The sequence below is a fragment of the Gekko japonicus genome, unplaced genomic scaffold, assembly GCF_001447785.1.
Source record: "Gekko japonicus isolate JY-2015 unplaced genomic scaffold, Gekko_japonicus_V1.1 scaffold131, whole genome shotgun sequence".
Lineage (NCBI taxonomy): Eukaryota > Metazoa > Chordata > Lepidosauria > Squamata > Gekkonidae > Gekko > Gekko japonicus.
The window spans coordinates 2,895,059-2,922,779 of NW_015167061.1; the positions used below are offsets into that span (position 1 = coordinate 2,895,059).

The following is a 27,721-nucleotide window of genomic DNA, read 5'->3' on the forward strand; positions in this document are numbered from 1 at the left end:
CCTCATGAATACCTTTTCTAAAAAGGGACTCCTGCCCTCCTTCTCTGCTCTTTGAAAAGCAGTTGTCCCTCTGGTTCATCACAGAAGAGATTGTGCAGTGCCAGTTGTTACTGTACTGAGTCTGAATAATTTAGGGCAAATCCCTATGGCAGAAATCTGGCATTGGTTCTGTTAGGTGCAGTGTGGAGATATTTGGGTTGCTTAGATTCTCTTTCCATCTCAGTTATTCCATGTTAGATTTTGTTTGTACGTGTCCTTACTCCTTGGATTGGTGAGGCCAATAAATGGTACTTTATCAAGTGCTAACAAATAAGCGTCATGTCTGAGGAAGGATTTCAGCACTTAGAGTCCATTTTTGTCATGATCACTGTCATTTGCTAAACCTGTGTGGACAGGAACTTTATTGGAATGTAGAGATGCATATATGCGGCTGAGACGTAGGCCTGGGAGAATCCTGAGGGTCTGGGATTTTGCTGAGTTCTCTCTCATGGCCACAAGCTTTGGCCCCAAATTTAAATCCGTTGTGTAGAAACCAGCAGTGTTCAGTTATGATGAGAGCTTCACATGAATTCTAGAAGCAAGTCCTTGGACAGCCTTGCAAAACCACATGGTGAAACTCAGCCTAGAACTACTTGGAAGTAAACATATTTGATAGGTCATTCTTAAAGGTCATCTCATTATTTTAATAGTAGATGGACTGAAAATATATTGGAGGGATGAAATAGATATGTCAAAATGCACAGTTTCCTTAATTACATCTTGCAAATATTGGTTGAATCTAGGAGAACTTAAAACTGAAGAATAATTTGGATTAAGACTTTTAAAAACATAAGGGTGCAATGGAAGGGGCAGGGGGGAAAGCTCTTGATGTTACTTGAAATGCTTGTAGATTCTCTTTATGTGAAATAATTTTATTTCGAGCAGACTAAAGTCATGAACTGAAGCATGGCTGTGCAGGTGTGTTTAGGACTGCAGTCCCAGTTTTTGAAATATGAACTCAATAAAACATCAGCTGAGGTGCTTTTGTCTATATGAGCATTAGTACATGTGATTTGTTTTTTTCTCTCTCTCCTAGATATGGACGTGTTGAAAGTGTCAAAATTCTCCCCAAAAGGGGGTCAGAAGGTGGCGTGGCAGCCTTTGTGGATTTTGTGGACATCAAGAGTGCTCAGAAGGCACACAACTCCGTCAACAAAATGGGAGACAGAGATCTTCGGACGGATTATAATGAACCAGGAACCATTCCTAGTGCTGCTCGGGGATTGGATGATACAGTTTCCATAGCATCTCGTAGTAGAGAGGTTTCTGGGTTCAGAGGAGGTGGTGGTGGGCCCACATATGGCCCCCCACCATCGCTTCATGCACGGGAAGGACGCTATGAGCGGAGACTTGATGGGTAAGTTCCAAGGTTTCACTAGGCAGGTATTTTATATTTGATGTAGTGAGAAACACAAACTCTTGTCTAGGGCCCCCAGACGGATTTAAAATTGGGGGAATGATCTGTGTTTCCTGTTTTGGGTTGGAAACGGAATTCGTACCTGTCCCTGTGACTGGTATCTTGTGGATCCATAGAGGATGTTTCCTGCAGCTGGTTGGATATCTGCTGTCAAGAGACATTGGTCCTAAGATGGAAGACTTCCTGTAGCCAGCCTTGATTGTGGAGCTATCCTTCTAGATCTTAGTGATCCCACCTCTTGGATAATGTTAAGGCCGTTCTTGGATGGAGCTATTCGTTACAGCGTGCCATGAGGCCCAGTATGGAGTACCGCCAGAAAGTAGGACCTACAGATTTCTTACAGAGCTTCCTACCTAATTCTAAGGGTTTTATTGGTATATAGTTGATGTGTAAAACCGGATTGTTGCCAGAATGTTCCAGTAGACATTGCAAAGTGATACATCATCTTGGATTCTACAAACAACTTCTAATCATTGGAATACATATGGTACAATGAAGACAGCAGAAGGCAGCTTTTGAAGTTTCCGCTTTGGGATCTACACCGCACATGGGATTACTGTTCTTTATGGTATTGGCAAAGGTGGAGATGGACATTGCAAAGCCTTGGAAATTACAGGTCCTTAAGGTGCTGGAATAATGGTTACTACCTCGAGCTTGTGGGATGGCCCAGGGGAGTGGATTACTATCTAGTCTTGTTTTTGTTTTTTTTTAAAGAATTTTCTACTGTGCAGTTAAAAAGTGCTTTAGCTTTAAAGACATGGCGCTGATAATCAGCTTATGTGGATACATCAGACAAAATTGACTTGGCTGGATGGTTACAAAGATGGACAGTGGATGCCTGTTGGCCAGCAGTGATCCCTTTTTTCTCATGGTGGTACCTTTTTGAGCAGCTGCTTGATTCAGACTTAGGGTTGGAGACTCTCTTCCCTGTTGGATGTACTTAGAAGCACCTGCTGTCTCAAGGTGGAAGTCTGGGGGTTTCAAGTCACTCTGGGACCAACAACTTGCTTCCAATGGAATTTTTTATCCTTTTTCCACTAAGAATTTTTCTTGCTCGCTCATCTAAAATATCACTTGACACCCTTGCCCATTAAGAAGGTGGATTACCCCTATAAGAGGGGCCAAAATTTGGGGAAGTTATGTTCACAATTCTCTCCCTAGATTTAATTGGGAATATAGGTCGTGTTTCCACACGTGGAAAAGGTTGGTATGTCCTGCCCTGTGTATCTTAGCCCCTTTCCTAACCCAAGTCAATCCCTCTTTCCACTAACTCCAGTAGTAATTAGCACTAATAGATAATCAAATAAGCTCTGCTGTAGCCATTAGATTTTCAGCGCTGCTAGTTCTTTTGTCTGTCTTCTGCATCCTTTTAACTGATAAGGAGATCTTTTACTACACAGTAACCTTCTAGAAGGATTGCTTATTCTGTTTTACTATATCATCTTTTAACAACTATCACTATTTCAACGTTTGGTAGACTGCAGAATGCTTATTGATTTGTTTTTTTCAAAATAGGGAGACACATGACACTTGGGGGAATATATATGCATATATATATGCATACGTGTGTATACACACACACATACACACAAACACAGGCCTTGTAACAATTTGCTACCTTATTTGCAAGCAGCTGCAAATAATTAGAAAGCTTAGGTGATGACACATTTTAATTGGGATTTTGTTTTGGTTTTCGTGAGTTGTTTGGAGCCAGGAGTTCAGAGAGCCCTTATGGGCCAAATGCCTTTCTGGCCCTGGGTCTAAGATACGATCTTAGCAGGAGCGAGAGCTGTATACAAAGCAGGGAATATTCTAAACTGGCTTTCTGTGATCTTAGCAGGAGAGAGCTGTATACTAAGCAGGGAATATTCTAAGCTGGCTTTCTAAGATAAAAACAAAACTGTTCCATATGATTGCTGATAGAAGATCTATCCTGAGACCCAGCAGAGAGGAAGGACTGTGGCGTGTGTGCCCTGGATACAGACAATTGCGGTGGCTGATAATTGGTGTTCAAGGAGGATTTAAAACCCTTCTTCTGAAAATGGATGTTAAATTTTGTAACTGACATGGGGGCACAGGCTTTTAACTAAATCTGCAAGCATGTATTTCACATGTTTCACATCTTCCCCAGCAATGCCATAGAAGATGGGCCATCCAATTATCTTCACCAGCTAGATGACTAAACCTGGCCCTTTGTTCTTTCCGAAAGGCCTCAGGAAGGTCCTTGAGCTGCACAAATGGCATGCTTTAACTCTGACTCCCCCCAAAGTGGCCTGGTTGAGAGCCAAAGAGGCGATTGTATGTGAGGAGCGAAGAAGTCATTTGAACTCCTGTAGCTGGCTTTATTTTTTATTAGAATATTTTGTATATGCTTTTCCTTCATCCCAAGCAACTTGCAGCTTTCCAATGGCCTTACATGGATGGACTGATCTCTCTTGCTTTGGGTGCTTAACTCTGTTTTGCAGAATGCCTCTGTCTTATTATTTATGGCATTAAGTAGATGCCAACGCCCTGATACTGGCATTTAGTAGAATTGATATACACAGGGATAATGATCCTCTGATATTCTGTACTTTTCAAAAGGGGGAAAATGCATGGCAACAAGCAAGATATTCCTTTTTTCAAAAACCCAATACCTTGCCCCTTTCTGGGCTTCTGTGTAGAGAATACAGTCCTTTTGGCAGAACAGGGCTGCTTCTGCTTTTGCTGCTGGGTCCTGCTTTTGGGGGAGGGGGGCTTTCATGGCTGATGCTCAAAGCTGATTGGTTGTCTTCAGCGAGCTCTTTCAATGAAATATCTGAACAGCTTTGTTCTCTTAGACTCTCATTTAAAACTTTTGAATTTAAAAAAATTAACAGAATTATATAGGATTGCAGACCTCACTTGGTTTGTTCTGTAGTGCAATACTCAGCTCATGAAAGCCCAATTAAGTAAGTGAAACAGAGTCTGTTCCGAGTGGGTTATATCTACCTATCTGAAGGGCCAAGCTCACATTTTGCTTAATGAATTGTTGCCATCTAGCAGCCAGCTTTGTAAAGGTGGCTGATGCCATGTTAGACTGTTTGCATGATGTTAGGACTGCCTCCTCCCTCTCTGATTGATATAAATATTTTCCCCCTCCTAAATGCAGGGCTTCAGATAACAGGGAGCGTGCTTATGAACATAGTGCCTATGGACACCATGAACGGGGGACAGGAGGATTTGATCGAACAAGACATTATGATCAGGATTACTATAGAGATCCTCGGGAGCGGACTTTACAACACGGACTCTATTACAGTTCTCGGAGTCGGAGTCCGAGCCGCTTTGATGCTCATGACCCCCGATATGAACCTCGGGCCCGGGAGCAGTTTACCTTGCCCAGTGTGGTGCATAGGGATATCTACCGGGATGATCTCACACGGGAAGTACGAGGCAGAAGGCCAGAGCGGAATTACCAGCATAGCAGGAGCCGGTCGCCGCATTCCTCCCAGTCCAGGACCCAGTCTCCCCAGAGGCTGGCCAGCCAAGCGTCAAGACCCACCAGGTCCCCGAGTGGCAGCGGGTCTCGGAGTAGATCATCAAGCAGTGACTCCATCAGCAGCAGCAGCAGTACCAGCAGCGACAGGTATGTTTTGCTAGGCCTGAGACTTGATTCCGAACTGTCACTGGTGTAGAACAACTGTTTCCTTCTCTCCTCCTCCCCCACCGCACCGTTCAAAATAAACCTCACATGAAGGAAAATCAGCCCTTCATCTATTGCAGGGCGTTTCTCCTGAAAGTGCTGCACGCAGACAACCAGCAGAAATGAGAATATGTGACTTGGGCTGTTTTGAAGTGAAGTTGTTCACTCCGCCATATTATATGTAAAAATGGGGGGCGGTTCTCAGCATTGCCTCTTGTGAATCAAGATTGAAGTGTGTGCGTGGCAGCGGGGGGTGTAATGGGGGCTTTTATTTTGTTAGCTTTAATTTGTAATGTTTTCTTTGTGAATTATAAGCTGCCTTGAACCGTGAGGAGATGCGGGATATGAAGATTTTAATAATTAAATGAGGTTGGTTTCAAATGTGCTTTGACCAAGGAGAGCATTCTGTTTAGAACGCAGCACCAGTTATCTGTCTTTGTTCCCATATCCCTTGGATGGTATTATTTTGCTAGACTACTGCACCAGCTCTTGGTTGTCTAAAGAAGGGCCACACAGTTCTTAGTAACAGAATGCTGTCTGAGAAATGAATGGGCCACTGGTTGAAATGTTGGTGTTGGCTTAAAGGGTTGCTGTCTGTACAGCCAGCGCCCTCCTGGCGTAGCAGCAGCCCTTTTCATTTCAGTGGGAATGAGAGTGAGATCAGAATAGAATATATGTCAGAAGGAAATTCAGAATGAGCTTGCTCTTGTTCTCAGTCATTGCGAGAGTGTACATAAATGCTGAATTAAATTTGGTGATAAAAGCATACCAGAAAGTTGCTGTATTATTGTCTGTAGTGTAGGAGAGCCAGCTGGCACTGTCCGCCATTCATGTGTGTGGAAGTTTTTTTTAGTGATGAAAATTTTGATTACAAAGCTATGATTTAAATAGCTAACATGTTTATTGTGTAAACATTAACAAACTCACAGTATGTCATTCATATACATACCCTTACATATTAGCAACTCTGCTGCTGATTTTTAAGAGAAATCAGCATTGGTGTGTGCACAGGTATCAGTTCTGTGTGCAGACAATTAACTGTAAGGCCAGCATTGGAAAGCATGTGATCACAGGCCTCGGAATGCACAGCGTTTGAAAGCCACGTGAGTCTCCTCTTGCTGGTGATAGTGGCATCCCCTCCGTTCTGGCACACCTGTGTTCATGCCTGAGCACGGCAGTTATGCTGTGAGACTGGTGGCATCATGGCAGGGTGCTTCCGACAGTGTGGTGACCTGTCATGCCACGACGTCAGCTCTATGGCATCATTTCTGTTCGTATTTTGGTGCCATTTTCTGTAGCATCCTTTTGCAGTGCCATTTTTAGCTGAGCTACGGCTGGAGATATAAAGTTTCTGGAAATATTGATATCATGGGGAAAATGGAAATTTGTGGGGAAACTGTGCAATAGTTTCCATATTAAACCCTAATACATCATTTATAACTTAGCATATTAAATGTTACTATTTTGGAATATTTATGTAATTTAAAAGTACAAATGTCTCTGCTGCCAATTGCTGCTCCGTCTGGTACTGTGTGTGTGTGTGTGAAGTTCCATCAAGGCTCAGCTGACTTACAGCAGCCCCCACAAGGGGGCTTTCAAGGCAAGTGAGAAAAAGCAGAGGCAGTTGGCCATGGCCTTCCTCCACAGAGTTTTCCTTGGTGGTCTCCCATTCAAAAACTGACCCTGCTTGGCTTCCAAGATCTGATGAGTTCGGGCTGTATCATGCCACCTTCTCTCCCCTTTGCTATTTTAGCGCACGTATATTAACTTTTACTGTCCGAGAGATAGGGGAAAAATTGAATGCAGTAAACAAATTCTGTGGTAAAACAAGAGAGTGGTGTTTGGGTAGAAAGCCTCATACAGTCACAATAGGTATCCAGCATATTTGGATATCAAGTTAAAAGTTATAACATTGAAAACACTTAACTTCTTACTCATGTAGTATCCTTAAACACATTGTAGCATATTATTTACTGCCAAAATAATTCACATTCGAACATTTAAAAGATGTCAGCTGTGCAGTAGCACTGGGTTTACAGAAATGGGAAACCAGGCCAAACAAGACAACTCTCTAAAGCATGATATGCCATAATGCAGGAAAAGGATATATGTCTACAGGATACATAGGAATTATCATAGGAATTATCATCATTGAGCTGCAGTGGCTCAAGTAGTTAAGACGCTGAACTGCAGGCTGTGGAAGGTCGGTAGTTCAGCAGTTCGAGACCTGGGTTGCCGCATGACGGAGTGAGCTCCCATCTCTAGTTCCAGCTCCTGCCAACCTAGCAGTTCAAAAGCAAGAAATTGCAAGTAGATATATAGGTACCACTTCGGTGGGAAGGTAACAGCATTCCGTGTGCCTAGATGTTTAGTCATGCCGGCCACATGACCACGGAAACGTCTTCAGACGGCGCTGGCTCTTCGGCTTTGAAACGGAGATGAGCACCGCAACCCTAGAGTCGGATTCGACTGGCGTTCAAGCAAGGGAACCTTTACCTTTACCTTTACCTTTAATGCTGTAGATTGTTCTATATACATTATTTCATACTGCACATTTTGCATAAAACCTCATCTTAAGAACCATTTCATTCTTCCCAAAAGAAAAAAACTATTTCATAGGAGTTTCTCAGTGCTCCCTGCAAATTTCCTAATGTTTCCATTGAAAATGTCCTGACAGTTTTTAATGCTATACATCTTGAGTAAGAAAAACAAGTATTTCACTCATTCTAAAGGAGAAAATAGCTTACAGGAGGGATTTTTCTCCCAGCATCCCTTAAAATTTCCATCAGAAAAACAGGGGGAGGGTCCTTGAGGGGGAACCCCCCCCCCCAGCCTCTGTGTCTTCAGCTATAGAACTGACATTACACTCCGACAGTACAGGTCATGATACTTGCATTTCCAGAGTGGGAAGCGCAGGTAATCCCAAAGATTGCACACAAAGTGGAGTCATGCTAGGTCTTGAAATCGTCTTGCCAGGCTTGCTCAGATTCTTACCGTGATACATACGCGGTCAGGGAATTCTAATAATTTAAAGATTTTATGTTTGTCCTCCCTGGTTTTTTCCAGAATGTTCTTTAAAAGGTGCCACCTCCTCAGAGGCTCATAGAATCACTAGACATCTGGATGAACTAGAACTGACCAGTTGCTGCCCCTTTGTACGTTTTGAAGTGGTTGTGAAGACGTTGTCAGTGGTAAAGTCCTTAGGGTCCCACTTCACAGTCCAGTGTAAGGGATGCATGCAAGGTACATGACTGCATGGTCATTTGGATTGTGCATCTGTTCATCACGCCATTCCTTATGTTTGTAGCATTCTTCACTAGGTAATTAACAGAATGTATATCCTGCCCTGTGATACTAAAAGGGTATCCAGGGCAACTAACAACACCAGCAGCAAAATCCAATAAACCAATAAGTATATACTAGGACATCAACGGAGACCATGTCAGTAAAATAACATTGATACAGAAAAGCATTGTGGACTTCAGGGTGACAATGGAAGTAATTCCAAGCCAATGTTTTCTCAAGTTATACCGTAAGACCTGAAAAGACTGTGCCAGTAGAACCTCTAGGGCAGGAGAGTTGCACAGATTGAGGACAGCTGCTGGGAAAAAAGCTTTTGTGGAGGTTGTCAGCTGAGTCCCTGCAGGAAAGCACCGCCAGCCAGCCTTGGGAACTGGGCTGCTCAATGCGGGTGAACACCCTCTGCCTTCAGGGACTTCAAAGCCAAGCCGTTTGGGACTTTGACCTTTTGGAAACCAAATGGAAGCCAGTGTAGTTGATAATTTGCTGGTCTCATGTGTTCATCATAGTCCCTGCATTTTTCAGCAGCTGACATTTTCAGATAGTGTTCAAAGGCAGCCTTATGTAGAACACATTACGGTAGCCTATTCTGGCGGCTGCTGTGGCTAGAAAAGCACAGGGGAATACGTGGGTGGGAGATATTAGAAGGTATCAACTAGTACATGTCTCTGAAAAAAGTGGGCCTCTCTTGATACCCAGTTCTGTCAATAAAAGCAGAAATTGTAAAATAACTCTGGATTGGTTTCTGTTTTTCAGAAAGCCCAGTTGGTCCTTTTAATGCTGATTGACTTGTCTCCAGTTATGACAAGGTTATGTAAATGCAGTTAGGTAGCCTTAATGCTGACAGCATCAGCAGAAACTGTGCTTGGTGCTCATAAGAATAGCCTTTCATGGATGGTGAGCCTATACTTAAACTGGATGGAAGTTAGAAAAAGAATGTATTGGAATATTTCTGTGGTAAATATTACCCTCAGAACACAACAGGCAGGAAAAACTCATTTCCCTACCCTTCTTTCCTGCTCAAGAATTTGCCAGGTAGTGGTGAATCACTGGCTTAAAAGTTGTCTTGAGTTTAGTGAGTGGGCAAGGAGTTTTCTGCATGGTGGGACAACTGTGAAACTGCTCCAGAGCTAAGCCTCAAGCAAGCGCAGTTTTTCTTGACTTTTTGGTCTAGGGGAAGCTAATGGCGGGAAGAGTTGTACCCTGGAGAGGCTGGAGAGGCACACGGCCTGATACCTGCACAGGTGTGGGGAGGAGTGTATGCATGGGAGACAAGCGCACTTGCATACATACACACACTGCTTTATCAAAAGAGTGGATGTGGAGGAGCAGGCCTCGTCTGAAAGAAGCTGTGAACCCCAGGACCTCCTGTTCAATTAAACCCATGTTGGCATTGTGGGATGTGAGGAGGGCTTTTAAAACTCTGCATACAAAATCTAGCTTTTGCCTGTCATTCTTATTGTCATATTACGCATGTTTGTGCATTGTTGTGCTGCCGAAGCTGAAGTCACCCAGCGCCGCCTCTTCAGTGCTTTCCTGCAGAGAGTATCCAGTTCCTTCTTTAATGGAACACAGATTTTTTTTCCTGCCGTACTTCAAGAGGAAAGACAGCTTGTTCGCTCTTTGTTTCCCTCAGGAGAAAGAGCCTTCTGAGGTCAGGAGGAGCCCAAGGAACGGCTGTCCAAGCAGCTAGCTTGTGGAGTTGTGAAAATGGTAAAACAGCAGCACATAGTGTCGGCTCATCTGTAGCTCTCTAAAGTAGTCTGTTAACAGCTGCCATGTAATGTATATGTTTCTTTTGATTCTGAAATGCTCCTACTAGCTACTCAGGCTTTCTAGCACTCCTTGCCTTAAACTCTGCCCCACTGGCCAGCTACGTGGAATGCTGCTTTTTGGTGCTGGGGGGTGGGTGAGAGAGAGAACTGGAGGGTTTCTTTCTGTAGCTGCTTCCTGGGATGTGCCGTTCATTGAGAGGATGTCTTCAGCATAGCACGTCATTTTTTACCAATAGCAAATCTTGTGGAAGGCTCCAAAATATTATGCAGATGAACTTTGCATCCAAACCAGTTTCTATCCCTTGGGAAGCTGTGGAAGAGAGTAAAGACTGGTTTGGAAATTGGACTGAAGTGTGAGTGGAGGTGGCTTTGTTTCTTCCTGTGTTCAGATAGGAAGGCTCTGCAGAGGCAGGGGCTGCGCTCTTCACAGCCAGGGAGCTGGGAACATTGTCTTCCGCGGAGGCCGGGCTAGCCCCGAGTCTATGTCTCCTGAACCAGCCTGAACTGGAATCATCCTGCCTGCTTTGGCCCAGTGCCACCTCCTGAGAGGCTGCTGGTGCTCTGCACGGCCCGCCAGCAAGCGGGAGGCGGTGGCTGGAGGCTGAGGGAACTAGCAGGCTTCCCGGCCCATGGGCAGCCCTGGTACGCAAGGGCACACACAGGTGACAGGCCAGTGGGAAAGGCGGGCTGGCTGACTTGGGCAGGTATTTCTGAGCTTTGCTGCAACCCTGAGGGCTTTTCTGGGGCTCTTCAGATTCCTTCTGAAAGGGAGCCCATTTCTGAAATGTAGCTTCTCATATTTTGTGTTTGCTTGGCAGAGATCTTGACCTCGGAGCTTTGGGGTGGAGTTTTTCTACTGCTGGGGTCTGAAGATTTTTTTTCTTGCTGCAGTTGTAGAAATTTGCGGCTCTAGATAAGACATTTCAGAAAAAGCAGTCTCCCCTCCCTGATTTGATAGCAAAATATTCTGATTTCAGCGGCTGTGTGCACATGTGCACACACACATACACACAAACACACACACACACACAGAGTATTGGGGGTGGGGGTGGAGTGATGCCTCCCTTCCTGTATGCCAGCCTCCGTATTGTATTTTCCTTCAGTTTACGCTGGCATGCATACCTGAGCACCCGATTCCTCTGGTGGGTGGTGTTAGTGGCTTGATTATGGTACAGCTTGTGCGCTGATCAAAAGCACTCCTGCCTGGCGGAAGGACACGGGTGGATTCCAGGTTTTCAGTGCAGGGGACTGTCTTAGGAAAACAGAGTTCTTCAGGAAGTCTGCTTCCCACCCTTACATTTAGAGCTGGAAATTGGAATTAAGGATACAGAATTAAATGGCATAATGGCTCGCCTCCAGGCTGAAAACACATCAGGCATTTGGTTGCTGGAAAACCCACGCAGGACTCTTGGGTGGTGGTGGTGGGATACATATGAACACTAAAAGACATGGACTCTTGTGCACTAGAACCCACTTCATAATGCTAAATATTTTGATGTTACCACTTGATGAAAACATGGGTGGTAGTGACAGTGTTTCTAACTTGGGTCCGTTCTTTCCTTTTCTTCTAATATACTGGGGAAAGAAGCAGGAAAAATGATAAACTTTCCCCTCCCCTCCTTCCGGATTTTTTTTCAATTGTTAAAAAACACAACAACCACCAAACCTCATGTGAAATATTTTTATCTTTTGGAGTGAAAGAAATGCTTTCTGAAGCAATAATTTATTTTCATTTGAAATGTGTCGCATGAGAAATGTATACAGCATTAATTGATGATTTCTGTGTAAATACCACAGCCATTTTTTTTTTCTTTCCCCCCCTTGGTTTTCAGATGGCAAAAATTTAGATACACGTCCCAAGGTTAGTGTAGAGTGCTGCACTTTGCAGGTCTCTGTCAAATATTGACTGTTTTTTGGAGTTTTGCTTGTAGAAATCTTAAGACATCAATATTTTTAAATTTCATCAGTAGGCCAGGTAGTACAATTCTTTATGCTAAGTTATGATATCAGTCTGAGTAGACAAGACTGACCGTGATGGACCAAGAATCTGAAGTGTTGTGTATATTTCATTCTACAGCTAGTTTCACTGACCCACTTCCAGTTTTGGTTGAGTAATAAAGGCCCCCGTGACAAAATGAACCCTGCGCATAACCTGGAAAAACTGACGCTTTCTGAGTGCCTCTGGGCAAACCTCCTGCAGGAGGAGAGAAGATCAGGCCCTTTCGGTTGAGCAGCAGTGGGGGACGACTTGGCTAAGCTTTAAGCTTGTTGTGTATATTCTCTGTGAGCTACCTTGGGAACAGAACGGGGAAGGGCAGGGTGTTTTTGTTTAAGTAGCTCTCAGAGAAGAAAAAATACTATTTTCTGCTCCCAGCAAATTTACCTTGGAAAGACAGGTACCCAGAATACCTGAAAGGCATTGATGTGAGAATCTCACAAGCAGTTGTTGTGCAGCACTGGCTGTGTCATGACGAGTGCTGCTGGCACACAAGACAGAAAAAAGCTGATACCAGTCTTTGGATGCAGATTTTTTCCAAAGGGTTGGGTCTACTGAGAGACCTGAAATGAACAGGAAAGGCACTTAAGGTCTTGCTATGGGGGTAACAATGCTTTTAAACCACCGCCCCCTTTCAGTGTTCAGAGGACTTTACAAGCAATAACCTGCTCCTGTCCTTCCAGCAGGCAATTGCTTTGAAGCAAAAAAAGTGGGATAAACCTTACTCTGGTTCACTGAGTTCTTTGGAGAGAAGAGTAGGATATAAATGTTGGGCATAACCAGTCTCTCTGGCCCATGTGGGCGGGGGGGGGGGCTAAGACAGAGGAAAGCAGGGCCTGCTGTGGCCGCCCAGTGAGTTTCAGGCAGATGTGACTCCTGAATCACAGCTCGTTCTCTCCGCTGGCTTTGCTAGGCCAGCCCTGATGCCATGCCTCCCATTCACACATGTTCCTTCTTGGTTGTGACTTTAACATTATTTATTTATTTTATTTCAATTTATAGCCCGCCTATGCCGGGGCAAATAAGATGAATCCAACGTCTGTCTGCCTGTCTGTCCCTTTTTATTTAGAGTCAACCAGAAATTTTCTTTTCCTCGCTGAGGATCTATCAGTTTTGGTTGCAGATTTCTTGATCTAAGTATGGCCTTAAATGCTTAGTGTCAGTGAGCTGTTGCTCAGCAATGCCTTAAGCCAGTGTTCCTATTAGTCATACCTGGAGGAGAGTGAAAGAGAGTGCAGGCCTCAGTTGTGGGCCAGCTGGGTGGGCCTGCAGTGCTTTGGAATGAAGGCAGCGGGAGGCCCTGGCAGGCTCCGCTGACGAAGTTCCAGGTCGGCCAGGATGAGAGGCATCCGGTTGCACAGTCCTCCAGAGGAAAAAATGGAGGCTGGGAAAGACAGAGGGAGTGGAGAAGGCGTGCCAAACAAGAAGGCTTTTTATCACTAGCACCATCTCTTGCATCTTCTGTGCCTCCCCTGAATGCTTATGACTCATCTCACGTCTAGGGAAGGAATGACATGCAGTTTGCAGTTTCCACGCAAAGCAGGATGTTAAAAGTGGCAGGAATTGTTCCATCGCTTTGTGACAGTACCTGGCACCTCATTAGCAGGAGGCGGCTTCAGGATCATGTGCTTTGCAAGTGGCACACACCCTGGCACAGATTCTGAGGCACAGATTCTTGCTCAAGATATTTGTTTACTGCCTTGGTTTGCCCTGTTGTTAAGGGTGAGCTGTTGTGGAAAGAAGAACATTGGCTTGCTACGCAGGGCTCTGCTTTTCTTCCTCTTCAGGCCCAGGGCAGCACCCATCCTTTCCAGTGCCTGGATTGGAACATACTCAAGAAGGGAAAGAGCTCGGGGGCATTTTCACTGGATGAATTTTGAGAGCAGTTTAAGGCCTCGTTTTGTCACAGGCAGAATGGATAAAAAGATGTCGAAGGCAAATGAGTACCTAAGTAGGAAAAAACCTCTGCTGGTCGCAGCCAAGAAGGAACGTGTGTGAATGGGAGGCACTGGAGCTGGCCTAGTGAGGCCAGCGGGGAGAACGAGCTGTGATCCAGGAGTCACCTCGGTCCCCTTTTCTCTGCCTCAGCACCCCCTTCCTTGCCAAATGTGGGCCTGGTGGGGGGGAAATCACAAGAGTCTCTTAGAAGTACAAATGCCGTCGTCTTTTATTAAGAAAACCTGCAAGCGTACCCATTATTTGAGAAAGTTACAAACTGCTGCACCGTATGCCACCACAGCATATGGACAGTCAATTTTTGCCATCTAAGAGGGAAAAGAAAGAAAATTCTGCAGTAAACAGAAGAAAGTGCATTATTTGGACTGAAACACTCTCACAGAGTTACTATAGGTAGGACTGCCAGCAGGTTTGGATTTCAAGCCAGACTTTATAACACTGAAAACCATCAACTCTTTAATAATGTATAATAATTAAACACATTATAGCATATTGTTGCCAAAAAACCTTGAAAATGCTGGATATGTTTATAGTATGTTTTAGTGCTTCCTCAAATTCTGGTGTGAAATTGTAACTAGGCTTTTCATTTACACTGAGAATTGCTAAGAGATGCTACAGTGAAATCGCTGCAGAAAATGCTAGGCACCACGGTGACCTGGTGCCACGGGTTTGTCAAGCCTTGCTTCTGGGTTTTAAGACAAATATCCCGCACTTTGGATTGTGTCCAGAAGTTAGTTAATGGCAGTCTCACTGTGGGTCTTTCAGAACTGATGAGGTGAGTTCCTGGTAGCTCATATCAGTCGGCAGTTGAGCTGCCACATTTTGCACAAGTTGGAGCTCCTGGACTGTCTTCAGAGACAGGTCCACACATAGCCCAGTCTGGATGTGATCAAAGCATGGATGATGGTAGCCAGGTCAAGCTCTCATCAAGGGAAAGCCAACCAAAATTGAGCAAAGGCACTGCATGCCACCAAGGGATAGCAACACACACCTCTGTTTGTAAGTGGTGGAGATCGTGGGGAGGTGGTAGATGCTCCTTCGCTGAACGTTTTCAAGCGGAGGCTTGAAATCTTTCGGGTATGTTGTAGGGCTATGCTCCTGCAGAGTGCAGGGGGTTGGACTAGATGACCGGCAAGATCCCTTCCAACTCTAACATTCTATTATTCTAAGTGCCGGGGAAGATTCCTGCTAGTGAGGGAGGGAGTGGAATGGAACCCCACCCCAAGCACACTGGCTCCTTAGTCCTGGGCGTGCAACATTGCCTCTGCCTTATCTGGTCCGTTGCTGTTACTGGCTTGAGGGGGACTGCTTAATCAAGCAGAGGCTGGCTTTTCACAGTAGATGGAGGAGGAATTCCTGTTCATAGTTCCCTGACCTCCTTCAAGGGCAGCTCTGTGGTGAATATGGTAATGTCAGACAGCTGCTGCTGCTGCTGTGGCCCAAATACCTACACTGATAATTGCGCACCACAGTGGTGGGAGATTTTTAACGGAATGCTGATTGAGGCAAGGAAAGTGCCAGTGACTGGTGGCTGCTACTCCATGAAATACTGTCTGCATAAAGAGACCTGAATGTTTATGAACATAAAATGAGCATGTGTGGTTTGGTAGACTTAAAAAAAAAAAAGTTGTACCATCTTACCAATGGTACAAGTTGATCACTGTAGTATTTGAACATGGGCTTCTGTGAGTGAACACGAATCCTCACTAGAGGATTAGGCAGGAAAGTTCTGGATGATAGTTGGGGCCCTTGGTGCGACCCAAGTAGCAGGCCAGTGGGCTCATAATTAGCTTCTGATATTACTTTAAGCAGAAGGAAAAGGAGTTCATAAATATTTGTAAATATATAAGAATATTCTTGCAAGACTGCCTGAAATGCTTCCGTTTTCTATGTTTATTCTTCAGGATGTGGGAACTGAAAGAAGCCTTCAGTCTTGGGAATGCTCCTTTGTGCTGGGTAAGGGGTGAGGAAAGATAATGCCAGAAGCTCTGGAAAGCCTTGTTCAAGATACCCCTTTTCCCCTGTGGGAAATTGGCGCCTGCTTGGTGCTAATTGTCGGGCACATGCAGAGTTCTGAAGTGACACATCATCACAGTAGTTGTGATGTGTGGTTGTTGCATTAGGATGCATTAACAGAAGCATTGTGTCCAGATCATGGGAGGTGGTAGTTCTGCTCTATTCTGCTATGGTCAGGCCTCACCTGGAGTCCTGTGTCCAGTTTTGGGCACCACATTTGAGGAAGGATGTTGACAAGCTCGAGCGTGTCCAGAAGAGGGCAACCAGGATGGTGAGAGGGTTGGAATCCAAGTCTCATGAGGAAAGGCTGAAAGAGCTGGGTATGTTTAGGCCTGGGAAAGAGAAGGCTTAGAGGGGACATGATTGCAGTCTTCAAGTATTTGAAGGGCTGTCATGTAGAAGATGGAGTGGATCTATTCTCTTGTTCCGGATTGCAAGACTAGATCTAATGGGTGGAAATTACAAGGGAGTCGTTAGCAGCTAAATACCAGGAGAAACTTCCTAACTGTAACAGTGGTTGAGCAGTGGAACAGTCTGCCTCTGGAGGTGGTGGATGCTCCTTCGCTGTACGTTTTCAAGTAGAGGCTGGATGACCATCTTTCGGGTATGTTGTAGATATGTAGGGCTATCTTTTGACTATGCTCCTGCAGAGGGCAGTGGGTTGGAGCTGCAAGGTCCCTTCCAACTCTAACATTCTATCTATGCATCATGGGGGTTGCAAGTTTTGTCCTTGGGCCTCCAAAATACTGCAGTGGAGAGTAATGGCAGCTGGTCTCCAAGAGAAGAAGAATTGCAGGCTACGTAGGCTGGAATACTTGCTAAAATGCATTCATATATGCCCAAGGGCATATTGTCCTCTTCAGTGGCGAGTGATGGAGTACGGCGTTGACCCGATGGCTACAAAATTAACTTGAGTACATATATAAAATATAAAAATAGCACTGCACACTTGAAAAATGGGGGTGGGTGGGTTAGAGAATAACTTTCAAGGGGAAGGTGGCATAATATAGCCTGATCTCATCAGATCTCAGAAGCTAGGCAGGGTCGCTATTTGGAAGGGAGACCACCAAGGAAGACTCTGCAGGAAAAGGCACTGACACACCCCCTCTGCTTCTTATCACTTGCTTTCAAAGCCCCTTGCTGGCGTTGCCATAAGTTGGCTGCAGCTTGACAGAACTTTACGCACACCCAAACTTCCCAGCAACAGCAGTGCCAAAGTTGTGAACTGGTGCTTCATCTCTAGGTAATATGTATCCTGTTGCATCTTGGCCCGTGACGGCTGCTGCTCTGATTGCCATTGCGGCAAAACATGGAAGGGCGGCTTGTGTTGCCTTGTTCAGATCTTCTTGCCAGCACTTGGTGTTCCTCTTGGGTAAGCAAGGTCCTCTTCTTGGAATTACAGAGGCTTGCTTCCAACCCAAACATTCAGAGGGTTACAGGTATTATTATTTATTGTTATTGTTACGGCCTTAAGACCAACATACAGAGTAAACATAATATGTGAGGGAGAGAAGGAAAAAACCAGTCATAATATACAAAAATAGAAATCTGAATTTAAGAACTTTTAAAATGCGATTCCCACAATCTAAAAATTAATGGACAAAACTCAGCAACTGAATGTGTAATCTCTACATTCTTATCTGATAGGAGCCAGTGAAGCCTTGCTTTGTTTGTGTTAATGTGCCCAGGTGTCCTGTCAACTAATGTGGTAATAATTTTAAGATGAGCCTCCCTGTAAAATGGACAGCTGAAGAACATCTGCTTTACCGATTCAACCTTGCTTAAAAGGCATGGGCAGAGCTTTTAGTCGCTTTTCCTTTCTGCTGTCTCACCGGGCACCCAGACAAGCCAGCCATCTAGCTGCTATGGGTGATAGCTATTGATGGACGATCCTCTGTAAACTGATCGAATCCCCTTTTCAAACATACTTGGCTGGTGACCATAAGAATTTTCAATGAGTCACCATCCCCATCTCAAGTATAGGGTTCCAGTTTTACATGTTTTCTGTTTACAAGACACAGAGTCAGAAATGAGGATCACAACCTGCCTTTTACCACTGCCAAAGTCAATATAGGTAACGAGTCTGCTGGTCTCTTACAGAGGATCTCTGGCATAAGAGCACAAGAGAGAACAGAACAGGACCAGTTCAAGGCATCCTAGTGAAGCCCGTGCTTTAATGCAGGCTGGCTTCTTGCATGCTTATTTTTAGCTGGGGGAGGGATATCATAGTGATGTTTATTGACACAGACTTGGTCACATGGCAGCATTAACTAGCAGGGCATGGCACAGAGTGGCTGTCAGCTGATTCCCTTCCTTATGTAGGTCAGGGTTGTTGGGATAAAGTTAGTTCTCCTTAACATAAAGCTCCAGGGGACCTTTGGAAGGCATCTTCCTTTATGCTGCTGGCTTCTGGAGTTTACATTCCACCCCATCCCAAAGGTTTGGTGGGGGATTACAGCTACCACCTATCTATTCTTCTTTCCAACAGCCCTCTGGGGTAGGTCACTAGCTTTCCACAAAGCCAGCGGATTCCCGTGGCTGATCTCTTGGTTAGGGAGGCATGGGTTCAGATCCCCACACCATACTGGCTTGTGAACAATGGGGGGGGATTAGCTGTAATTATTTTTACCTGTATGCCTCTGAAAACAAAGTTGGATTATTGACTCACTTGAGATTGTTCCTGGGCTAACCTGATTAGGGTTCAGCTGAGGTCACTTGTGTTTGTCTCCCAGGAGATGCACATGGTGTTCCCTGGAGGGGCTGGTGTCCAGAAGCCTGTTTTTAGTTCGCAAGTGCTTGAGTTTGTTCACCTTCTAGTCTGTCTTCTGATGAGAGTACCTGTTGGAAAGGAACACCAAGAGCCCTCATGGTCAGGCCTACATTCTCTCCCAAGGAAACACATAGGAAGTGCCCAAGAAATTCTCCAAGTCTGGTACAATTAGTTTGGTAGTAGCAAGATCACGTGTGCTTTATCATGAAAATAAGAGGCAGCTGTCTTAATGGCTCAGTATTCAGAGTCTGCTTGGGGAGGCCAGTCCAGTAGATATAGGTGTCTTTCATGCCCCTACCAGGACAGAATGGTTGCACAGTGCAGAGGCCCCACAAGTACCTTTTCGAGAACAGCCTCCCCCCAGTGTCACGGAAAAGTCTTAATTTACAAGGGAATCAGTTCCCTGTGTCCCTTCCCACCCTGAGAGAGCAGATAGCTGTTCAGCAGCTCTTGTCAGGGCTGAGCGGCAGCACCTCCACTTGTTTGGCACTCAGTCCTCATTCTTCCCTGGTCTTGCCTTTCATGTGTTAATGTGCATCAGTGTGGTGTTCTCGGCTCTGCCTTATTTCTGTCTCTGAACTTTCATAGAGAACGTGTAAATTTTGCTTTTCTACGCTTCTTGTAGGTCACTTCAGAGGCCTGTGCTTCTTGGTCTATTGAGGGGTGGCAACTGGGGTTACTTGTGTTGTTCTTCAACTGACTGGGAAGGCCACATTTTAATGTTGAAGGTACTGATAGGTAAAACAAGAACGAGAAAACAAATTCACTTTATTCTTACACGGCTGTCTCCTCTGTCTCCTGTTGTTGGTGTCATTCTTCCTTGCAGTGTATAATCCAAAAGGTGTAAATTGCCTATAGGAGGTAATCACGGCACAGTTCTAATGGAGATGTGTTCACAGCATCTCTTGTTTGTTTTTTTATTAAGACATTTGTATCCTGTCTCTCCTCGTGGCTCAAGGGGGCTTACAAATTCCAATTTAAAAGATCCAGAAGAGCATCAGACCCCAGACCGCCCTCTTCCTTGCAGCCCATACCCTTTTAAAGCCCCAGCCAATAGGATGGCCTTGCAGCACTTCTGTCTGTAGACATTTCTAGGCAACCCCACCCCTCAGAGTGGGAGTGGCAATGGAAAAGGCACGGGTCCCAGTTGATGCCAGGCAGGCTACCCTGAGCAGGGGGCAGCTGGCGAGTGGCAACTTGAGGGCCACAACTGGCACATGGGGAGATGCAGGGAAAGACAGTCAGAGAGAGAGAGAGAGAGATGTGGGTCCTGGGCTGGAAAGGACTTCGGAGGTCATAGCCGACACTAATGGGCAACCAAGGCAGCTGTTCAAGGTAAGCAAGGTGTTCCCATTGGTTTGCCCTGACAGTAATCAAAGTGCTGTGGTCTGAAGCAGCTGCAGTTTCTGGGTTGTTGTCTTCAAGGGCTCTCAAGTATAAAGTAGATTATAGTAAGCCAGTGGTGAGGATGCAAAAGCATGGATCAGCATGGCCAGATTAGGTGGACCAAATGCAGTTGACGGAAGAGGCATTCTTGGCCACTACGCCAATCTCTGAATACCGGTTGTAGGAGGTAGTTGCATCTAGAACAACTGGATGGTCACTGTGTAAAATAGTACGCTAGACTAAGTGGACCACTGGTCTACAAAATTTGTGTGTTCTGTTTTCAGAAGATGTGCTGAGACAGCATACCTGCAGGAAAGAAAGATAGCTTTTCCCCAGAGGGAATTCAACTGCTGTTGGCTTCTGCCAATGACATCTTCCCCCTCTCCAAGCCTTTGCCTTCTGTCTTTATTTAACCTGCCCCCACAGGGCTGTTAGGATACAATGGAGGAGAGAGGGCCCTGCCCAGGAGGACCCTAAGCTTCAAGAAGGAAGGGCGGGATAAAAAGGTGGCAGCTGGGTAGACCCTTCCCACGTGCCTCTGTACACTTGGTGGGAATAATGCCCCTTGGAAAAAGGGGGGGGGACCAGTGAGTGAGCCCCCTGTGAACCTTGGAGCAGGGAGTGGAATGCCTGGCCGGTGCTCACCAGCTGGTAGCTCTTGGATGGGGAGTTCCCAGAGTGATTTGGGCAGGATGAGAATGGCTTTTCATAGAATCATAGAAAGAGTTGGAAGCGGCCTTGCAGGTCATCTAGTCCACACCTCCTGCACTCTGCAGGAGCACAGCCGAAAGATAATAGCCCTACAACATACCTGGAAGGTGGTCGTCAGCCTCCGCTTGAAAACTTTTGTCGTTGGAGGCATCCTTGGTTTTGGTACTGATATCTGTTTGGTGGCCCTGATTAGGCAGGAAGTTTTGTAAACAGGTACAATAAATACTTGTGTAAAATGGGGGGGGGGGTTTTCCTTCCCTGCCTTGTCGCTTAGCATGAAAGCAGTGGAGACACTTTCAAGTGCCAGGGAGAGAAAAGTTTTCCACCATAGCCGGGCCTTGCCTGAAGAGCTCCTGCAGTGCCCTTGATGCTGCTCCTGTGGGGAGGTGGCTGTTGGGGGCCCATGAAGTCCTGGTACAGGGCTGTGCGGCATCCTTGGGAGCAGGCACCTTCCGGGGTCAGCTGGTTGTCTGAAATGTTGCCAGCTTATAACAGTCATCTTGCTCACAGGACCGGGGGGGGGGGGGGGCGGAGCTGGAGAGCAGCGGACAGGTCCCCTTTGCCAGGGCTCCTCTCCACTTGTTTCTGGCGTTGTTGTTTTCCTGCAGGGAAAGTCACTGGTTGCACTTCGAAAGGGCTTAACTTTTTAAATTCAGTGTTGAGGTTTGCTACAGTTTGAGCAAGTGGGAAAAAGCAGTTTGTGCCTCAGGAGACTAGCACCAACACCTTTTGTATCTGTCCACAGTGTGTGTTTCTCGGGGGGGGGGGCGCACAGATAACGGCAGGTGAAGAGGATTTTGTTCCAAAACCAGTCTGGAGAAGTTACGAGGGGGCTGCAGAGGAGAGGGGCGGATTGTGAAGATGCTTTGTGCCATGCCCTGCCGTGGGCCCCTGTGGGGAGCCCGCAGGCATCCTGTGAAGTGGGATCCTCTGGTGTCCATCGTCTTCTTTGGCGGGGCTCGCAGGATAAGCTGCTTTTTGCTCTAGCTCCCCCTCTCAAAAAGAAATCAGAAATCTCATGGTCTTACTTGTTGCTAGATGAAAATACTTTTAGTAAAATACTCATGGAAATACAGATATAACATTGGACAGGATCAGTGTGGGGGAGGTAAAATACTCGGAGATCAGGGATTTGTTGCTGCTTTGATGACAGTATGAGGCCGATTCATCTTTTCACCGCCGGTTTGAGGGTCCATTTTGGGTCCCAAGAGGGGCTGCATCTTTGCTGGCGTCTTGGAGTTCATTTCTTTAGGGGTCTCAGCAGTTTGATCTGGCTTAGGGGTGGGTGGGCCCACGTGAGGTGGGATACGCAGAGCGCTGTGCCTTTCTGCCCATAGCTTATTGCCAGGAGCCGTTTGTAGTGCGTGGCCACAGGTGCGGGCTGTTAATATGTCTTGCCACCATTATATAACATTGCATACTAGCACTTTACGATCAGTTTTACAAATGTTCTGTTTTTAGCTGTTTTAATGGTTATGTAGGCCGCCCCGAGCCTGCCTTGGTGGGGAGGGTGGGGTATGAATTGAACAAACAAATAACTAAATAAAATGTGTTCCCATGTGGCTGGAATCCGTGTCCCCTCTAAGCCGAGTTAGTGTGAGCCAGCTCACAGTTTTTTAGCCTCCAGCCCTTTTTGTCTTAGCTCAGGAAGGATGGCTCCAGAGCAAATTAATTTATGCAGTAGCCAAATTGCTTGCTCACAACTGTAATGCCGGTCGCTCACAAAGTAGGATTTTTGCTCACAAGACTTCACAGGTTAGAGGAAGCATTGGCTGGAATATCTCCCCAGCGTGTGTTTTAGAGAAGAAACCTGGGGGTGGGGGTGGGGTGGCTGCTGTTGTGGGAGTATAAAAGTAGTTGAATTTTACCTCAAAGACACAAGAGCTCTTTTAATTGACAGTCTAGGGGAAAACCGCCGCGTAACATGACCTGCAACATTTTCCAGCATTTTGGAGGGTATTCATTGGTTTTTTTGTGTAACCCAAAGTCCCAGCTTTATTCTAGATAGACACCTTTGCACTCTCATGCTTGAACATTGGTCTGACTGTCTCATTCCCAACACTTTTCTATAGCCAATTCTGAATCAGATAGTCTTGATGAGAGGGGGGATTCTCTGCCCTGCCATTCTTGGTTAATGATTACCCCATCCAAGGCCATATGTTTTCCTTAAAGCTCCAGTCAGGGCTGGTATTCTGTCTGTTTTCAGAAGGTGGAGTTCTTGGCTAAGATCTTAATCTGTTCAAAATTTAATTATAGATGTTGCTGTTCTCTTGCTGCGCCTGGTAGGGTTGTGTGATGAGAATGCCTAAAGGATGGTGAGGCTCCACCAGGCCTGTGTGCCCGACAAAATTTTTCGGTTTTCCTACACATCTCTTAAGCTGGTGAAACTCTACATTACACTTAATTAAATCTTTCCTATTGTTGGAAAATGTAACAGGATCTACTTGACGTATTACCCTCATTCAGTTTCCTCGACTGCCATCTCTCTGGATTTTGCAAGCAACTGCTTAGATGAGGATTATGAATTCCTTGTATGGGTTGGAAGCAAGTTATGGAAATTGCTTTGTGCATTATAGAAGCAAGAAAGGAGGAGCCAAATCAAGAGATAGCAGAATGCTTCTGCCGGAAAGCACCAATCTAGTCAAATTAAATGCTTTTCCTTTGTGCTGGCTGGGTAGAACAAGAACATGTCTCCTGACTTGTCAGAATCTCTAGGTTTTAGCTGTGTTGGATTCCTTAGGAGGTGCCACTGCAGTGCGGTTTATGAATGCCTTTTAGTACACAGTCTACAGGGCTGTTCAGCAGACCTTCCGTGTAAATGGTGCGTGGTACAGGAGAGGGGTTCCCAGTTTCTCGTGGCCTGGGTAACCTATTCATTGTTCATGCAGACACACACACAGATTCTGTCTGTCTCTCTCTTTCTCTCTGTCTGTCTGTCTGTCTGTCTGTCTCTCTCTCTCTCTCTCTCTCTTTCTCTCAAGCAAACTGGGCTGAATCTCAGTTCCTCAGAGAAAATGTTTATATTAACAGTCATATTAACCCAAGTGGGGTACATTTGGCTATTGAGGGGCTAGAAGTATGACGTGGAGTTCTTTCAAGGTGGCTGCTTGCATCTTCCTGTGTGCTGAACTGCAGTGGTCTCTTTCACTTCCATAGCAGCGACTCCAGCAGCAGTTCAAGTGATGAGTCTCCAGCCCGGTCTGTTCAGTCCACCGCAGTTCCAGCACCCACCTCCCAGCTGCTTCCATCTCTGGAGAAAGATGAGCCACGGAAAAGTTTTGGGATCAAGGTTCAAAATCTTCCTGTGCGCTCCACAGGTAAGGTTCCAGTTCATGAGGAATGCTTGACACCTCCCGTGCAAAGTCTGGCACCACTCAGAACTCATGTAGAGATGTTCCACTGTCCAGTACATGGGGTTGTCTTCTGCATACCTTCGTGGGGTTGGAAGGCAGGAGCTGTGCTGCAGCTCGACAGATCCGGACCTGGTTGAAGTCTGGAGGACTGGAATCCTGGGATGGATTCCTGTGGAAGCAGCCTGGAGGACCATGGCAGAAAATAAGATGAAGAAGATTTCTGTAGTTTGCATTGAACTTCTGGGCAGCGAGGGAGGCTGGCCAGGGTGGCCCAGGCTAGCCTGACCTCGGAAGCTAAGCAGGGTCAGCCCTGGTTAGCACTGGGATGGGAGACCATACCCACGATTCAGCCTCTGCTCCTGTCAGAGGGAGGGAGAGTAGCAGAGCACTGAAGTTCTGGCCAATGGCCGTCGTCTTCAGCCTCCCATTTGGCTTCCCGGACTTTGCTAGGCTGCCCTGGGCAAGAATTGCCGGGCGGTGGGGGGCATGGGACTGGGCTGGGAAAGGGTGCTGGCCTCTGGGCATGCCTCCAGATGCCAGGTGGCCTGTATGTGAGTGTATCTCATGTTGCACCACAAGTATGGATGTGCCTCTGAGAAATTAAAGTCGCCACCCTGTGCAATAAAGTCGCCACCCTGTGTCATAACAAGGTGTTGCTGTTTTGGCTTGCTCCTTGGGTTTAGACACCAGCCTTAAAGACGGGCTGTTCCACGAGTTCAAGAAGTATGGGAAGGTGACGTCTGTACAGATTCACGGGGCCTCTGAAGAGCGCTATGGGCTGGTGTTCTTCCGGCAACAGGAGGATCAGGAGAAAGCACTGAATGCCTCCAAAGGGAAGCTCTTCTTTGGCATGCAGATTGATGTTACGGCGTGGATAGGCCCAGGTGAGCGTGACAACGCCTTTGTGGTGACACTGGAGGGAGCAGAGCCATGCTGGAGTGCTTGAGCTTGACTTGGAAGAAGGGGACCCGTGGCACGGAGCCTTCTCTCTAGACCAGAAGCACCTGTCAGCAGTGCCTCCTTAGGCAAATCTTTTTCAGGAAGACATGGTTGTGGACACACCCTCTCTCTCTTAGCTGCCACTGGGGGGGGGTGCAAATGAAAAAAAAGGAGCGGATTAAAAGTGTCCCCCTATTAATGAAGTTAGTAGACGCAGAGCCATCTGAGGCAGCACAGAATCTAATCTCAGCCTGAGTTTGCCTTTTGTCGTTAGGGAAAGTAATGAATTGCACTGAAATCAGTTCAGAGCCTCCCACTGTCCTTGTTTCAGCTCCTGGTTGAATTCCGCTTTCTGCTACTGGAATTCCTACTTTCCATGTTTACCAGTCTGCAGGCTGTGATGGTTTTTAATTTTCTGGCACCGTTTGATCCCAGGGGTGGGGGTGGGCAGGACACTTCTCTCTTGACACGGCTCATGTGCTGAGATTTTTAAGAAGGTGACATCAGATAACTCTTTATTCTCCCATTTCAAGAAACAGAAAGCGAGAATGAGTTTCGGCCTTTGGATGAAAGGATAGACGAATTTCACCCAAAAGCAACAAGAACTCTCTTCATTGGCAATCTGGAAAAAACCACCACGTATCATGACCTTTGCAATATTTTTCAGCGTTTTGGAGGGATAGTGGTATGTACACTGGTGTGTTAGTGTGTGGAAAATATGCTAACTTTTGCAATTATGCGCACAGTTTTCATCTTGCAAGAATGCTTGGATCAGCTTATTAAAAACTAGAAATAGTAAAGATACACTGTTTTTAATTTTCTTGAGTCTGTTGCATGTAGCCAAACCTTACTTGAGAGGCTGCTTCATCATCCCTGGAGAGCAGCGTATTAAGATCCTTCAGAAGAGAATAGCCCTCCCGTCTGATTACACGTCTCTGTCCTGTCCAAAGAACATTGTTTGCCTGGGTTGGGCGCTAGAGTGAACAAACGCTGACCAAAGAGTTCTTTCTGTTTGCTTAAACCCACTAAATCCCCAGGACTAGATTTTCTTTGTCAGTCACTGACTGACTTGGTAGATTTTGGCTGCAAATATTTTATTTATTTATTTTATTTTATTTATTTTTCACATTTATACCCCGCCCTCCCCATAGGTTCAGGGCGGCTTACAGAGGCAAGGCAGAACCTTGCCATAATAAATAAAAACATAAAATAGGTAACACAGAGAAAGTAAGGAATCAATAATATTAGTTGCATTTTTACTGTTAGGTTTCCTTTTGACTGCTGCTGGGGCACCGTTGTAACTGAGGGAGTAGTCCAGCGGGCCTTTTTTCCTCTCTTTAAGCTGGCCTGGGCCTGGGCAAGGGCGCTTGTGTGGCAGTGGAAACCAGCTTGTGGGGCAGGATGGGGGTGGGTCAGCAGAGGAAGAGAGTTCTGCTTTCTCTCAGGGGAACTTGGATAAGCAGGTGGCTGAGCAGAGGGGTGGAGAGCCAGCTCAGGCAGGCAGACAGGCACGCGCACACACTCAACCTTCAGAGTGACTTTGCCAGCAAAGACTGTTTGAGGGGTGGGTGTGAACAATGGAAAGGTGAGCCAGTTGTCATCTTGAGGCGCACCCCCCCCCCCCCATGCGCTGGCTTCCCCCTTGCATGTCATGGATGAAGAGGAGGAAGGGCTTTCCTTTTTTATTATTTATTTATACTTTCAATTTCTATACCGCTCAATCCCGGAGGCTCTGAGCGGTTTACAAGCATTTTACATTTCCTAACTAGGGCCACATACAATGTATATATATAGGGAGGTGAGTGCCTACCAGGCACCCCGCCGGCGTGTGTGTTCTTTTCCTTATGGTGGAAGCTTGTCTCGGCGGGCTCTGCAGCGGCTCCTTCTGGGGAAGCTCCCATAGTCTGCGACTGTGCGACAACTTCCTGCGCTGGCCTCTGTCCAATTGGCTCCAGCCAAGCAGTGTCGCCATGTTGTTATTAAATTTATATCCCACCCTCCCCGCCATAGCGGGCTCAGGGCGGCTAACAGACATAGACGTAGATATATACATTAAAACTCCATAATATGATAAAACAGGTTAAGTTAAGACTACAATATAAAACCATAACTGCTCAGTGCATACGATGCTAAAAGATGGCGACGTTCTGTCAACACTTGAATGGCCGCCTGCACCCTAGTCCAGGCTCCTGCCAGGCTGTTAGCTGTCCAACTGGTGGTGATGTTGGTGTTAGGGCCAGGGCCACGATGTTAAAGGCAGCCCCCTAACTGAAGGCCTGGTGGAAGAGCTCCATTTCACAGGCCCTGTGGAACTGCAAAAGGTCCCGCAGGGCCCTGATCTCCTCCGGGAGCTCGTTCCGCCAGTAAGGGGCAGCTACAGAAAAGGCCCTGGCCCTCAT

General features: G+C 46.1%; 1 protein-coding gene across 1 annotated transcript in view; it reads left to right on the forward strand.

Moving 5' to 3' along the window:
* The window catches only part of SPEN (spen family transcriptional repressor), a 45,171-nt gene that overhangs the window by 166 nt on the left and 17,284 nt on the right, over window positions 1–27,721 (forward strand). Inside the window, exons 2-6 of the mRNA XM_015412578.1 lie at window positions 1,076–1,396; window positions 4,587–5,063; window positions 24,187–24,347; window positions 25,067–25,267; window positions 25,856–26,007. Coding sequence (XP_015268064.1) covers window positions 1,076–1,396; window positions 4,587–5,063; window positions 24,187–24,347; window positions 25,067–25,267; window positions 25,856–26,007 — 1,312 coding nt within the window. The remainder of the gene's footprint in view (window positions 1–1,075; window positions 1,397–4,586; window positions 5,064–24,186; window positions 24,348–25,066; window positions 25,268–25,855; window positions 26,008–27,721) is intronic.